The sequence below is a fragment of the Mus musculus genome, chromosome 10 (assembly GCF_000001635.26).
Source record: "Mus musculus strain C57BL/6J chromosome 10, GRCm38.p6 C57BL/6J".
Taxonomy (NCBI): domain Eukaryota; kingdom Metazoa; phylum Chordata; class Mammalia; order Rodentia; family Muridae; genus Mus; species Mus musculus.
Window position 1 is genome coordinate 77,825,444 of NC_000076.6, and position 15,971 is coordinate 77,841,414.

General features: G+C 50.1%; 3 protein-coding genes across 5 annotated transcripts in view; 2 read left to right on the top strand and 1 right to left on the bottom strand.

Annotated features, from left to right (window-relative positions):
* Window positions 1-15,971, top strand: part of Tspear (thrombospondin type laminin G domain and EAR repeats) — a 200,887-nt gene that overhangs the window by 139,336 nt on the left and 45,580 nt on the right. For all 3 annotated transcript variants that reach the window (XM_006513653.2, XM_017313941.2, NM_001287074.1), the window contains exon 2: window positions 4,024-4,244. In XM_006513653.2, coding sequence (XP_006513716.1) covers window positions 4,024-4,244 — 221 coding nt within the window. The remainder of the gene's footprint in view (window positions 1-4,023; window positions 4,245-15,971) is intronic.
* On the bottom strand, window positions 726-1,627 carry Krtap10-4 (keratin associated protein 10-4). The gene has a single exon (NM_001135991.1). It carries the CDS (start codon window positions 1,597-1,599, stop codon window positions 934-936), a length of 666 nt encoding a protein of 221 aa, NP_001129463.1. The 5' UTR covers window positions 1,600-1,627; the 3' UTR covers window positions 726-933.
* On the top strand, window positions 10,504-11,808 carry Krtap10-10 (keratin associated protein 10-10). The gene has a single exon (NM_001024709.3). It carries the CDS (start codon window positions 10,556-10,558, stop codon window positions 11,207-11,209), a length of 654 nt encoding a protein of 217 aa, NP_001019880.2. The 5' UTR covers window positions 10,504-10,555; the 3' UTR covers window positions 11,210-11,808.

Below are 15,971 nucleotides of genomic sequence, written 5' to 3' on the forward strand. Positions count from 1 at the left end.
CTGGGGATGATGGTCAGCTGATCACCATATCCCTGACCTCTGCCACAGCTCCTCAGAGTGGAAGTTTCCAGATCTTGACCCATTGTTCACTCACCGGTACACCAGGTGCAGTCCATGTCTTCTCCACATCAGAGAGGGCTGATAGCCAAGGCCCTGTGAGTGGAGACCTAATGCAACCTGTAGAGACGTGTCCCTGTGTCCCCATGTCCTCGTGGAGGGTGCTGGGCAGTGCCTGGTCCTGTGTCCCTTCAGCCCCACAATGCTTTTATTTCCAGATGAATCTCTCCTGTTCCTCTCTGTATAAGCTGTGGAGAGTCATCTGGTAGGCAGGACTCTCTAGGCAGCCCAGGCCCAGGAGCCTGGAGCCATGTGTGTGGCTTCATTTGTGTGACTCTAGAGAGATCAAACGGAGCAGTTGGTGGCTTGGCTTATGGGGGACTGCAGAACCCTCTACCCACACCCGGGGTAACCAGCCACCTATAGGGGTCACAGAAGGCTGAACTTTTGGGAGAGGAAGCCTAAGTCATACTGTGGCACCCCTCCTCCCCACCAGGGAGGTGGCTACTGTCACCTGTCAATTGCTGAGCCCAGTCCTTCCCTCCTAGAAACATTCCTGGCTAAGGAGATGGACATTTACTTGAACCACATGTTCCAGAGCACGAGAGGAGATCCAGGTTGTTAAAAAACGTTTATTGAAGCCATGGGCTGCTGACAGGCTGGCGTTGGGGGCAAGCAACCAGAAGAAAGGGACAGGAAAGGCAGAGTCCCAGAGGATCAGCAGGCCTCCTAGGAAGCAGGAGGAGAGATCAAGTCACAAGGGACAAGTTGGGAGGCTACATCTTGGGGGTGGATTTTCTATCCCAGGTCAGAGTCAGACTGGAAAAGCTGAGAGGAGCCCCAGGACCTAAGTCAGCTGTCACCAGGAACAGGCCTTCAGCAGCTGGACTTCTGTCCACAGCAGGCCTGTCTGGAGCAGGCAGGGCGGCACAGCAGGGACACAGAGGAGGTTGGGCCACAGCAGCTGGGCTGGCAGGAGGAGGCACAGCAGGAGGAGGTGGGCACACAGCAGGCAGGTCTGCACACTGGGCGACACAGCAGGGACAGGCTGGAGCAGGGCTTGCAGCACACAGGAGCACAGCAGGAGGGCTGGCAGCAGGAGGAGGAGCCAGAGCAGATGGGTGTGCAGCACACAGGCTTGCAGCAGACAGGTGTGCAGCAGACAGGAGTGCAGCAGACAGGTACACAGCAGGATGGCTGGCAGGGGGAGCAGGTGCAGCAAGCTGGCTGGCAGCTAGACTGCTGGCAGCATGAGGGTGTGCAGCAGGAAGATTGGCAGCAGGGGCTGGACACACAGCTTACTGGGGTGCAGATGAGGGTCAGGCAGGGGGCTGGGGCACAGCAGCTGGGCTGGCAGCAGCTGGGGACACAGCAGCTGGGGGCACAGCAACTGGGGACACAGCAGCTTGGCTGGCAGCAGCTTGGCTGGCAGCAGCTGGGGGCACAGCAGCAGGGCTCACAGCAGCTCTCTGGGCAGTCATCCACCTGCCAGGAGGAGTTGGTGCGAGCGTCAGAACAGACAGACATGGTGGAGGCAGCCATGGCGGGTAGGCTGGAGGAGGGTGAGTGAGTGTTGAATGAATGTGTGTGAGTGTGTGTCAGGGGTAGGACATGCTGCCTTTATACTCCTCCCTGGCCCAGCCCATGAGCACTCCTTCCTGGTTGCTGTTGGCCCTGTTCCTGTTTATATTTCCCTCATGGCTGCACGTGTTGCTGGGGCCCTGCCTCATGTTTAGTCTCATCCGGACATCTTGTGTGCTTGTTGATCACGTGGGCTTCCTTCCTGGCTTGTTTTGGAGGAAGGCAGGACTCATCTGAGGTACTGATGTTGATGGAGGGACATGTAGTCATGGATTACTCCTGGCTCTGGGCCTCTTGGGCTGGGTCCTGACTCTGTCCTGTGGTGGTGGTTAGTGAGGGCCCGTGGGGTTTCATGGTAGCAAAACTAGGATTTCCTCGCAGGGGTGTATCCGTTTCCTCTGAGTGTGCAGCCAGGGTACCCCAAGGGTATGGCTAACTGGGGTGTCACCATCGCACACCATGGAGACTGACGTTCACCTTGGGTGTCAGTGCTGCTTGGTCTGAGTCAAGGGGACTGCCAGGTCTCCTGGCTCCCAGGACTGTCAGCATTGTTGGCTCTGTGGCTTGTCCCTCACCTCTGCTTTCCCCCTGTAGGTTGAGTCCAAATCATTCTTATTATATAAGGACACTGGGGGAATGTAGCCCACCTAGTGGCCTGCCATACCTTGGTCATCTATGAAGACTCTACTGTCAAATAGTCACCCGTGCAGGGCCAAGAACTCATACCCAGCATCTCTGGAGGGTTCACACTTCAGGCCATCAGGAACCCCTGCCTGGGAACAGGCCAGCACCCCAACCCCACGCCTGTCACCAAACCCAGATACTCCTGCAAGCTGTTGCTTTCTCTCAGGACTGGCTTCACCACATACAGCAGTTGTCACCGGTGTCACAAGGTTTGGGAAAGGCCTCACGACCATCAGCCCTGCCTTCCTGTGACCTTGATTTTTGAGAAGAGGCCTTACTTGACTTGTACAACATCACTCATGGGCCGCCTGTCTTTCTCCCAGTCAAAAAGGGGCTCGTGTGGGACCACAGTCTCATGCATGGCGTGGCCTGTAGGCTCTGCTGGCTGAACTGCCATTCCCCTTCTGTTGCTAGCACGTGCCAGGAGATTCTGGGAAATTTCAAATAGCCAGCTTCTATGGAACCACCTGCCCATCATTTATGACTCCCTCCCACCCCTGCCCCCGCCCCCAGAGCCCTATCCTCTGTTTGGGTACCATCCATGGTTCTGTGGGATCTGCCTCCGACCCATCTGCCTGACCACTGTACACTGTGTAAACTGTTCGCTGAACTATGAACTATGTCTAAATGTAAACCCACTCCTCTCCCGTCTCTTCCTTGGTCCCTTGTTTGCCTCACATGGCCCGTGGCTTGCTCTGAGCTCTTCCTACCTTGTCCATGGCCGACCAGCCTCTGTCTGCTCCATCTCATACACTGTTTCACTCCCAGATCAGCTGTTCTCTGGCAGGTGGTGGTTAGAAACCAAGGCCCTATCCTCCGTGTGCTCTACTGCGGGAGCCATGTTTCCTGAGCCTCCCAGGAAGCAGGCCAGGTTCTGTGTGACCACCGCGGGCAGGGGCACCTAGCCTTCTCTTTGTGAGTTTGCTTCCCACAGGTTCTTCGATGAAATGCCCAAGGTCATTAACTGAGAGAAAGGAAAGTTTTAATTTAGCTCATGGTTTTGGTGGAGTCAGCTCATGAGGATCTAGCCTTGGCACTTTGGTCCTGTGGCGAGATATATACATCCGGCAGTTTCTGCTGTTGACTGAACTCAGCTACCATGTGGAGCACGCCCTGCCATGGTCCCTCTCACTCATGTAGGAGACAGAATCACTGTTGGTGTTATGTGTCTTCATTTCCTCACTGGTAAAACCGGGATAGCCATGCTCACTGCTCCCAGGGCTAAGTGAGGCACTAATTGACAACCCGAGTAACAGACAGAGTGTCTCCAAAGGGCAGTGACAGAATGGGAACACATACAGTGGTAAACTGTGGGTGGGCTCAAGAAGGCTGAGGCAAGAAGATTTTTTAATGGCAAAGTGAGGCTTATGTAGGACATTTTAAAACACTCCCCAGCCATAAGGACAGTAGCAAAGACAGCATCATCCATCCCCGTGGTGCCAAGCTACAGCCCCCAACACTACCTGTTGTGACTGCTTCTTGTCATTGGTCAGCCATGCAAGCAGTCGGCTTCTGTGCACCATCCCAGATTTCCTGTTATTTTACTCAGGTTGGGATTCACAAACTGACACCATGGCTCTACCGTGGCTCTGACAGCCTTCATGATGTAAAATCTAAAAACATGCAGACTCTGTAAATGAGCCATCATGACTGTCCCATTGCAACGACCTAACCCCCGCCCCCGTTATGTCCTTGCTGCAGACCTTCGTCCCCTGGACATTCTGGCAGAGGTGGTCCCTTTGAATGGAGCTACAAGTGGGATCCGGATGGTGCAGGTGGAGGGTGTGCGGGGCCTCCAGTTCTCAGCCACCGAACCCCGTACCACAAGTTTCCCTGCCTCTAGAATCTTCTCCAGCTGCGATTTCTTCCCTGAAGAATTCTCCATCATCGTCACCTTGAGAGTTCCCAACCTTCCACCCAAGGTCAGTGGTAGTTTTTCTTCTGCTAAGGGTAGCCTGACTTTTTTCTTAATGTTCCCAGCATCGGCACAAAACCCTGGGCTGATCCAGGCCACAGAGAGAGAGACTTGGTCACAGGAACTTTGGGTCAGGAGGGGCTTCCTTGCTCACATCACAACCCCATCAGTGACTGGTATGCTGGCTCAGTTTGTGCTACCTGGGGCCTGATGGCTGTTGGTTCCATCACAGGTTTGTACTGCCCTGTGGGCCAGTTGTTGAGACATGCATGGGTTTGCACAGCCGGTGGTTGACAAATAGCCAAGGATCTGTGGATCCCTAATGGCGAATGATATCTATAGTCACGGGTTTATGTGGCTTGGTGGTTGCTGGAACATTCACAGATTTGTTAAGCCTGATGGCTGTTAGTATAGGCACAGGTTTGCACTACCCAGTGGTTGTTGGTATATGAACAGGTTTGTGTAGCCTGGTGGTTGTGGATATCATCATGGATTTGCATGGTTCCATGATTGTTGATATAGATCAATCTAGCTATCAATATATAGATATATTGAAAAACCAGGATAGATTTTCAAAGCCTATGTTGTTGTTGGTAGAGTCAAGAGTTTGCACAACCCAATGGTTGTTGGCATATTCTAATGGTTGGTAGTACAGTCCTGAGTGTGTACATCTCAGTGGTTGCTAACATAGCCATTGGTTTACAAATGTAATGGTTGCTGCCGTAGTGACGGTTGTACACATCAATTGTTGGCATGGTGCCTGGTTTGGGTAGCCTACTGGTTACGGCTCTAGCCAAGATTCTGCATAGGTCACTGGTTGCTAATGCAGTCAGGAACATTCCTGCCCCGTGGTTAGTGGTACAATCCCATATATATATAGTTTGATGGCTATACATGGTCACAGGCTGACACAGCTCCATGAGTATACTCATCTCCATGGTTACTAGAATAATCTCTGATATCTACATCTTGATGATTTACAGTATGGTCACAGGCTTCCTTAGTTCAGTGTCTGCTGATACAGTTATAGGTGTGCACGGCTCAATGGGTTTTGGTGTGTCATGAATTTTGGCAATTGATTTTAGGATAATTTGACTACGGCATACATCTTGTGTCCTTTGACAAACCCTGTGGCCCTGCCTCGTCTCTTACTGCCAATCTCTCTGCATACCTGTGGGTCAATCTGCTTTGTACATTTCACATAAGTGGATTGTTGTATCCAGACATTTATGACTGATCGCTCAACATATGTCCTCATGGCTTCTGCTGTGTGGTAGCATGTGCCACAGTTGCCTCTCTGCGGGTCACAGCTGAATAACTTCTCCCTGTGACTGCACATTGTCCACATTCTATTGACTCTCAAATCAGCAGCCGATGGACCCTTGGCCTGCCTCCTCTTCTGACTTGTAAAATGCTGCTGCTGTCAACATTTATGACCTGGGTGGAGTGAATGTGAACTCACTCTCATTACTCCTGGGGACAAATCTATAGGTGGAATTCATGGGTCACATAGGAAGTCTGTGTCTTTAAAGGTATGGCCAGGCCATTCCCACAGTCTTGTGGGATTGGATGAGGAGTGTGGCAGGAATCTGTCCACTCTGTTAGAAAGCCAAGAGGAGGGCCAGGGTCCCAGTGTCCCCTTTGAGGGGACATCTGACTTCTACTTCTACTTCCTAAAGCCCCACTGCCATCCAACAGCACTCACTATAAGCTGGCACTAAGCCTTTAGCACCAAGGTTATCTGACAAATTGAAGACCTGCAGCTCCCATCCGTTTCTATTGCTGGATTTTCAGAGGACTTTCTGTCCATGTCACAGAGGTGGTGGTCTGTACAGTTGTCTTTGAGGGTTCTGTGAGAGGAACACATGCTTCAGAGTGTCTGGAGATGTGTCACCCCCTCTTCTGGTTTTCAGGAGAGGTCCTGAGGTTGGGTGTGGGTTCTTCTTGGTCTGTTCCCACTGGGGTGTATATTTTCCTCCCTTGTACATCAGCTCTGCTCCGGTACCTGACCCAAGGCCTTTCTCAGCACAGGTGCCCACAGCTGTGAGTCTCTCCCACTGCAGAGCTTGTGCGCCTACGCACTGTGATGGTGGAGGGTTAGTGTCACCTGACAGGGTTTGGCATCACCCAGGGAACTCGCTTCTGGACATGTCAGTGAGGGTGTTTCCATGGAGGACTGACTGGGGAGAGAGGAGCCACCATAAATGTGGGTGGCTCCATTCCATGGGCTGAATTCTTGGAATGAGTCAAACAAGAATGAGCGAGCTGAGCACTGGTGAGCATCTCTCTGCTTCCTCACTGAGGATATGATATGGCAGCTGTTCCAGGTTTACCATGCCTCCCCTGCCATGAAGGACGATGGCTTCTTCTGTTGTGGATATCTCCTGATTACTTCTGGGCTGTTGACTTCTCCTGTGGATTCAATCACCTTCAGGTGGATAGAATAAATTAAAATAAATACAAATAATCCAGAATAGGAGAAAACAAACAAACAAAAGAATGCCCTCCAAAAAATCCCATAAGAAACATATACAGATGCAGAAATATATTTCTGATATATATCAGAAAGAAAAATGCCAAGACAAAGCATTGTCTGAGTAGTGTTCATGGTACTGTCATGTGTGTTCATATGTTTACACGTGTATTGACCAGCTACTGCTAGGCACGGGGCCTGCTCATTAAGTTTGGTTTGTATATCCAGTGAGATCCTATTGGATAAAACTATTTTTTTTCCTTTTTAAGTGGTTATCAGTTGGAGTTGGGGGGGGGGGGGGAAGGTCACGTCTACTTTCCCTGTCAGCCCTGGCACCCCGTGTAGCTTGGACTTGTGCAGGCTCTGTGGATGCCACCTTACTCTCAGGGAGTTCATGTGTGCATCTTTCCTGTTGTATATAGAAGACCTTGCTTCCTTGGTGTCCTCCATCCCTTCTGGCTCTTACACTCTTCCTCCTTCCTCTTCTGTAGTTCCCTGAGCCCTGAAGGGGAGGGGTTAGATGGAGACATCCATTTAGGGTTGAGTGTGCCAAGGTCTCTCACTCTCTGCACATTGCCCAGCTGTGGTCTCTGGATTCGTTCCCATCTGCTGCAGGAGATGCTTCTCTGATGGTGGCTGAGCAAAGCACTGATCTATGAATATAGCAGAATGTCATTGGGACTCATCTCATCGCTGTGTTCCTTTAGCAAAACAGGAGCATTTGGTTTTCCTCTAGGTTCACAGCCTATCCAGGCTCAGGTTCTCAGCCACCCAAGCATCACCATCTCATAAAGCAGGCCTTAAATCCAATCAGACAGTGGTTGGTCACTCCCATAGCTTTTGGGCCACTATTACACCAGCGTATCTTGCAGGCAAGTCACCATTGTATATTGAAGGGCTTGTAGCTGGGCTGGTGTTTACTTTTCTCCCCTGGTAGCATGCAGAGTACCTTCCAGTACCACGGGCACTATCCAGTAGGGTGAAGGCTCTAGGTAGGCTCAACTTCTTCTCGAGATGTTCAGTGAGTTATCTAAGTGTTGTCTTCAGTAACAGGGCCTTGCCATCAGTAGCCGGTGAGCAACCAACAGCCTTGGAAATAGCGCGGGTTATTTGGGGGTTCTCATGGGGCCCCTTTGGCCAACAACTCCTCAATTAGATGTAACCCATCCCCAGCGGGTTTCATTGGTGGCAAGAGATACCCAGGCGGGGCTTGTCTCTCCCATTATTTGGTGATTCTATTTACATTTCTTGCACGTATGTATATATTTTAAGAAGCTTCAACTTTGATAGGTTTCCAGATGACTCCCCAAATGGTCCTGAGTTTTAGTTGTCCCTCCTTGTGTCCCCTGCCTTACTGTGTCTGCTTATGAATTCCCTGCTTATGAATTCTCCCGTTCTTTCCCCATCCTGTCCATCTATAACTATAGATTCTGTTTCCCCTTCTGTGGGATGCCCTTCCCTCCAGTTCCTCTCCCTATGCATAACCTCTGTGGTGATAATGGGTTTTACCCTGCTACTGAAGACTTAGCAGCTCACATCCACGCAGAAGTGGGTACATATCATACTTGTCATTTTGGATCTGGGTTACTTCATTCAGGATGATTTTTTCCTCCTATTCATCAATTTACCTGCCAATTTTGTGGTTTCATTTTTTTTAACAGCTGAGTAATATTCCATTGTGTAGATGTACCACATTTAAAAAAAAATCCATTCATCCCATGATAGACTTCTAAGCTGCTTCCAATTTGGCGCTATTATGAACAGAGCAACAGTGAACCTGGGTGAGCAAGTGTCTCTGTAGGGGGATGAAGCATCCTTTAGGCAGATGCGCAAGAGTAGTCTAGCTGGACCTTGAGGTAGATCTATTCCCAGCTCCCTGCGGAACTGCCACCCTGGTTTCCGTAGTGGCTGTACAAGTCTGCACCACACTATAAATGAGTAAGTGTTTCCCCTCCCCCCACACCCTCACCAGCATGAGCTGTCACCTGTGTTATTGATCTTGGCCATTCTGACAGGTGTAAGATGGACTCTCAAAGCCGTTTTGATTTGCGCTTCCCTGATGACTCGGGGTGTTGAACTTTTCTAAATGTTTTTCAGCCACTTGTGTTTCATCTCCTAGAGCTTCTGTTTAGATCTATACATGTTATACGTTTTAGATACTAGCCCTCTATTGCATGTGTAGCTGGTAAAATCTCTTCCTATTCTGTACCCTGCCTCTTTTTTCTGAAGGATGTGTCTGCTCACGGCGGAGCCTCTTGGTTTTGCTTATCGAGACGCCTCTATTTTGCCTTAGCTTCTGAAATGGTTTTACTGTGTGTATAGGTCTCACCCACTGCCTCTGGCCTCCTGGTATCAGGCCAAGGCTAGCCATTGCTTTTCTGAGGGTTCCCTTTGCAGTTTTCAGGATTTTCCCCTCGGTTTGGGCTCAGCTTTCTCATTGTAACACCTGGCTTGCAGATCTACCCAGTGGGCTCCATCTCATCAGCTGAACTCCCTGGGTGTGAAGATCAATGTCTTTCAATAAACCTGATAATTTTCAGCCTTTGTTTGAAATGGAACTTCTCCATCTGACTGCATGAGGTAGCAGTTAGGCCTGGTTCTGCCTCTGAGCCCCAGGCTCCCAGAAATAAGACTCAGACTCAAAATATATTTACAAATACCTTGGCCATATAGCTAGGCTCTGCTCTGATTAGATCATAACTAAAGACAACACATGTATTTTAACCTACATTCTGCCATGTGGCTGGTTACCTGTCCTCGGGTAAAATGTGTCTGTCTCCTCACATCTTCCAGGGCTCTATCCCAGAATCCTTTCTCTCGCCTGGATATCTCACGGAGGGTCCTAGCACAGCATCTCACTCCACCATCAGAACCACAGAGGTTCCAAGCCCTGTCACCCACCCAACCCAGCCAGTGCCTGATAGAGTGAGAAGCTATTTGGAGACTCTGCAGCCCAGAGTATCCCCAAGGATGTGCCTTGACCCTCAGGAATGTGGCGGAGTATAGGGACCATGGAAAGATGAGTAACCAGAACTCTGGGTGTCACCCAGGCTTGGAGCTGAGCTTAGCATGAGTAGCTCCACAGGCCAAGGCTCTAGTGAATAACTTGTCCTTGCACCATGTCTGCATCCTTTAGCAGAGTTGTGTTGAATGAAGGAACTCCCAGTGCCCATGGGGCCACAGGAGCTCTGAGGACCCGAGAACAGGAGAGGCTGCCAGAGTTCAGAGGTGGCAAAGGATGCATACACATTATGGGCACTGCTGGGGGCTCCTGAGGAGCTCAACATGGAATGTGCCAGAAAGCATCGACCTCACTGTCTCTGCTGCGATCTTTCTCACAACCTCTGTGAGCCAACCTCAGCTCCAGGCAGACTCCGGGGGGCCTGTCACGGGCATGAAGGTATCCTTGAGTTCCCACTGAGCTCCCACAGCAAGTCCTACACAACAATTTAGGAGCACATGCCCCCATCCTCAAAGCCTGGGTGCCCCCGCTCCGTCTCTGCTCGGCCAGAGAAGCTGCCTCAAGTCTAAGACTTCTGAGAGAAGAACGGTGGCTGCCACCTCGAGAATGTCACCTGGCTGCTGCCATCCCTGCCTCTTATGTAATCTGAGCATCTCAGTGCAATCTCCCCCAGGGATTAAAAAAGAGCTCCAGAGCCTCACCAGATTGCAGTATTTGTTGACAGCCACAGGCTGACTCCAAACACAATGAGGAAAAGGAAGCCAGAAGCTGAGGCACAACAAAATACAAGCAGCTCAGGAGTATAAAGGCGGCCACCAGAACACCTCACATACACACACACATTCACTCAACACACGCTCACCCTCCTCCAGCCAAACCCGCCATGGCCGCCTCCACCATGTCTGTTTGCTCTGATGCTCGCACCAACTCCTCCTGGCAGGTGGATGACTGCCCAGAGAGCTGCTGTGAGCCCTGCTGCTGTGCCCCCAGCTGCTGCCAGCCCAGCTGCTGCCAGCCCAGCTGCTGCCAGCCCAGCTGCTGCCAGCCCAGCTGCTGTGCCCCAGCCCCCTGCCTGACCCTCATCTGCACCCCAGTGAGCTGTGTGTCCAGCCCCTGCTGCCAATCTTCCTGCTGCACACCCTCATGCTGCCAGCAGTCTAGCTGCCAGCCAGCTTGCTGCACCTGCTCCCCCTGCCAGCCATCCTGCTGTGTACCTGTTTGTTGCACACCTGTCTGCTGCACACCTGTCTGCTGCACACCTGTCTGCTGTAAGCCTGTGTGCTGCACACCCATCTGCTCTGGCTCCTCCTCCTCCTGCTGCCAGCCCTCCTGCTGTGCTCCTGTGTGCTGCAAGCCCTGCTCCAGCCTGTCCCTGCTGTGTCGCCCTGTGTGCAGACCTGCCTGCTGTGTGCCCACCTCCTCCTGCTGTGCCTCCTCCTGCCAGCCCAACTGCTGCCGCCCAGCCTCCTGTGTATCCCTGCTGTGCCGCCCTGCCTGCTCCAAACAGGCCTGCTGTGGCCAGAAGTCCAGCTGCTGAGGGACTGTCCCATGCTTTAGAATTCCCCAGGTGCAGGTCTGATACCCTCAGAGTCAGGCAAGCGGGCCTGTTCCCACAACTGGGTTCAGCCTCATACCCATGTTTCCCTGCTCAGCTCCGAGTTTCCCACACTCCTTTTTGTCAGGTCTGATGGTGGCTACTATCCTGTGATCAGCTGACAAGCTGTGAGTCCTGCAAACCTTCTGAGGCCTCACCAGAATATCTGGCCACCCATGGGAAAAGGCTTCACGTGGTATGAGTTACTTCCTCTGGGACCCTGTCCTTAAGCTGCATCCAATGTTGCCTTTCCACTGGCTATTTGGTTCTCCTCTCTGTGTGTGACCAGCTCTTCTGAAGTAGTCCCTACCCAACAGACTTCAGGGAGACACTTTCTGGGCTACTAGACAGTTGCCACAGTTAGGCCGGCCAGGCTCTGCTGAGGCCTGACACCCTGCTCTGTGTTCCTGTCCCCCTGTGCAGACCTCAGAGCTAAGTTGACCTTGGGTCTCCTCCTCTGTGACTTCCCTCATCCACTCAGCACCCTTCCCTGTCCTCACCGCCCTCTACTCAGTATCTTGTGAAATAAAACGAGATTCTCAGAAGAACTTGTGGCACTGGTCTGGTTCTGTAAGCTTCTGCATCTATTCGCTTTCCAATTTGATCGGTCACTTCTACATTGGCCATTTCTGGGACTCAATTCTGTTTCTAGAAGTTTCTACCTGTTCTCATTCCTGGTGGCCTGTCTCCTGTGCACCTTGTCCTTTCTGGCTAAATCATGGTGCTGACAGCGCAGGTGGAGACCTCGGATGAAGTGCTGGAAGCACAGGGGCCGTAGCCACCTTTGTTAGATTTGCTACTGGCCCCCTCGCAGCACCCAGAACACACGAGGTTGGGGGCTAGTGAGATTGTCAGTGGGCTACTGAGGTCATCACGGGGCTGCGGCACTCAGGAAGAGGCTGCCAACTGGAGATTGATTCCCAGATCCTACAAGATAGCAAGAGAGAACCGACTTCAGCCAGTTGTCTTCTGACATCCACAGGTACACAACACACACACACATTCACACTCACACTTACAAATACTTATCCACACAACAAAATCACACACAGACTCACACACACACACACAAACACTTATACACACAACAAATATGCACACACTCATATACACTCATGCACACAAAAATACACACATTCACACTCACACAGAAACACTTAAATGAACAACAAATATGCACACACAGACACACACACACAAACACATACACACATATACACACACACAAACACATACACTCAGATACACACTCACACACACACAAAAACACTTAAATGCACAACAAATATGCACACACTCACAGACACACACACAAACACATACACACATATACACACTCACACACACATACACTCAGATACACACTCACACACAAACATACACAGATTCACACATACAGACACACACAGATTCACACACACAAACACATACAGATTCACACACAGAGACACACACAGATTCACACACACAGTCATACATACAAACACTCACACATAGACAAACATATACACACCACATTCATAATCATATAGCCACACATACACATATACATTTACAAGCCCACACTCACACACATAAATACACACACAAATGCTCATACACACAACAAATATACATACACAATACAAACATACACAAACACAGACTTACACACGCATAAATACACATAAACACTCATATACACACTCACACAAACATACAAACACACACAAACCATACATACACTCACACGCATTCACATATCATACATACACTCACACACATACAAACATAGACCTACACAGACATAAACACACATTCAACACATTCACACACACTCATATATATATATATATATATATATATATATATATATACACACACAACCATTCATATGCATACTCACACACAAACACACTCACAAATATTCACATACCCACTTACACACTCATACATATACACAAACACACAAATATTCAAATACACATACACTCATACATACTTACATCTACAAAAACTCACATGTAAACACATACACAAAGACACACACACAAACACATACACAAGACAAACACACACACACACACAAAAAATCAAATCATTTTTTTTAAAGACATGAGTTTGCCAACAGAATGGGAATTATGGGAGTTATGGGAATCGATGGGCAGATGGCTCAGTGCTCCAGCAGCCCTGGTCCCCACTGGCTGCTGTGGTATATCTTGCTGGTCCTTACCTGAAGCGACAGCCCCTTGCAGCCTTTCAATAAACATGGGCCCGGTCAAGTTCCTTCCAAGTTCCAGTGCCTACTTGAAGGCCAGAAGGGCAGGCAATGGGTCCCACCTGAGTCCTTTCTTTGCCCAGCACCTGGATCTGTTCTGAAGACTGAACCTGCCACCCTGAGAGTGGTCAACCACGTGTGCAGATTCCACATGAGCCTTCATTTGCCTCGTGGGGCTGGGCAGGGCAGTTCTCTTGTCCTTGACACCATGAGTCATCTGAGAGTCTCCCACTGATCCTGGCCTTGAAAGACGGCTGTTCCCTCCTTGGAGAGTTCTGGGAATGAAGCTTGTTTCCCTATCATGGAGATCCGCAGTCTGGCAAGAATGCCCTTCAGCAATATGAGTTAGAACAGTTAGGGAGCGTGGGGTGCAGGAACCCCATTTTTAGATGGATGAAGCAGGCGTGGTCAGGGAGGCCCTGTGACCATGCAACATCCTGGAAGCTATCTCTTACTCTGACTGAGTGACTGTGTAGGACATGGTCTCTTTGCTGCAGTCTTTGCTCTGAGCTGTGAGTTCACACTGAGTTTTCAGCTGTTGAAGTTGAGTGTTTGGGGGAGTCCCGAGTGGGACAGGTTAGCTCCACTCTGCTGCCTTATGGGATGCTCTGCCTCTGCTCACCTGGGTACCTGACATGCTCTCACAGAACTATCCAGCAGATCCAGCCCACGCGTGGGCCAGGTTGAAAATAGAAACACAAACAGGTGTAAATGATTTAATTACTAGGTGTTCTGCCTAGTGCTGTTTGAATGTGACTGGAAGGTGTCCCCAGAGTATTTTTGGAGCCTGGTTCTCGATGGGGTGGGACCTAGAGGTGGGGCATACTGAAGGTCAGGACTAACACCTTCTCACCTCAGGGGTTCCCCTCTCCTCTGTGACCTCCTTCCAGGCCACCATGGTATCACGCAGTTGGTAGGAGACAGAACTGGGACCATATTGCTGGGCTTTCAGCCTCCTGAGCTATGAACCTCTTTTCTTCATAAGCACCTAGCCTTGGGCGTTTCGTTATAGGGAACAGAAAATATGCTGACACACTATATCTAAGAGGCAATCTCTTTACTGGCTTGAATGTCGTAGGTTGCTGTCATGTTAGCAGCAGGCGTAACATTGAAGCCCACCATTGTCAATAGCCAGGACGATTCACGCCACACCGTGTAATCAATCTGAATGTCACACTTACAGCCAGTCTCATTGCTAATTGAGGCTTGGGTCATGTCTCCGTGACCCACAAGCCCCACACCCTAGTTTTCCTGCTGGTGTTGCCTCTGCCTTTTTAGTCCAGTCACAAGACAAACTGCTGCCAGCTGGGGCTTTGGACCTCAAACATGGGTACTCCCCCCCCCCCCCAGCACTAAGGGCTGGAAGTCAGCTCAGGGACAGTTAGATGCTTGGGGTGTGTTCATGGGTCTGTTTAGAACTCACGGTTACAGACCATATTCCAACCCTACAGTGCAACCAGAGTCCCTGATCCCATCATGAGGCTCTCTACCTTGCTGACCCTGGGGTTGGGGGAGGGGCACTGACAGTGTGGACTCAGCTCAGAGCTCATAGCTGCCAAACACAGGGCCCTTCCAGCTGCTAATTGAAAACTTCCCGACACCTGTTCAGAGTGGACACTCAGACGCAGCCTTTAACTACATGAGCATATTGTACATATATAGTATATCCTTTCCCACCCTCCCCATTCCTTCCCTCTCCAACTAATCCCCTTTGTTCCCCCAAATAGTTTCACTCCTATTTTCTTTTAATCCATGGGTACATGATTTTCCGTAACCATATAAAATCTATGACCCTCAAATAGGATAAAATTTTACAAAATTCATCTCTCTGAGAATTGGCTGGGTTCCCTTATGTGACTGTCCCCGTGACAGCCATTTCCTTGAAAACAACATAACTTTCTTTGCTTTTTGGATAGAAGCTCGGCTGTGCACACTCGCACACACTCTCTATCCATGCCTGTTGATGGGCATATAGGCTGTCAAGAATGCTGCAGAACACACCGATGTACAGCTGCCTCTGCGGCCTGTGATCCAGAGCCCTTCAGAGACCACTGTTCTTATTCACAGGTGTTCAGCTCTTAGGCACTCAGCTAAGACAATTTCCCCTGTAAATTAAAAGAAAAATTTTAAATTGTGTGTGTGTGTGTTTATGCACATGAGTATAATCCAGAACAGAATGCTGGATCCACTGGGGATGGAATTTCAGGCCAGGGTAATCACCTGATGGCAGTGCTGGGAACCGAATCCAGGTCTCTAGAAGAGCAGCCATCCATCCTTCCAGCTCTATAACCATTATTTCTTGTCTTGGTTGCTTTCCTATTGTCATGAGAAAACACTGTGGCCAAGACAACTTATAAAAGGAAGCATTTAATTCGGGGGCTCACAGTTCGAGGAGTCTGTGACCACTGTAGAGGGGACCATGCCAACAGGCACACAGGCAGGCAAGCA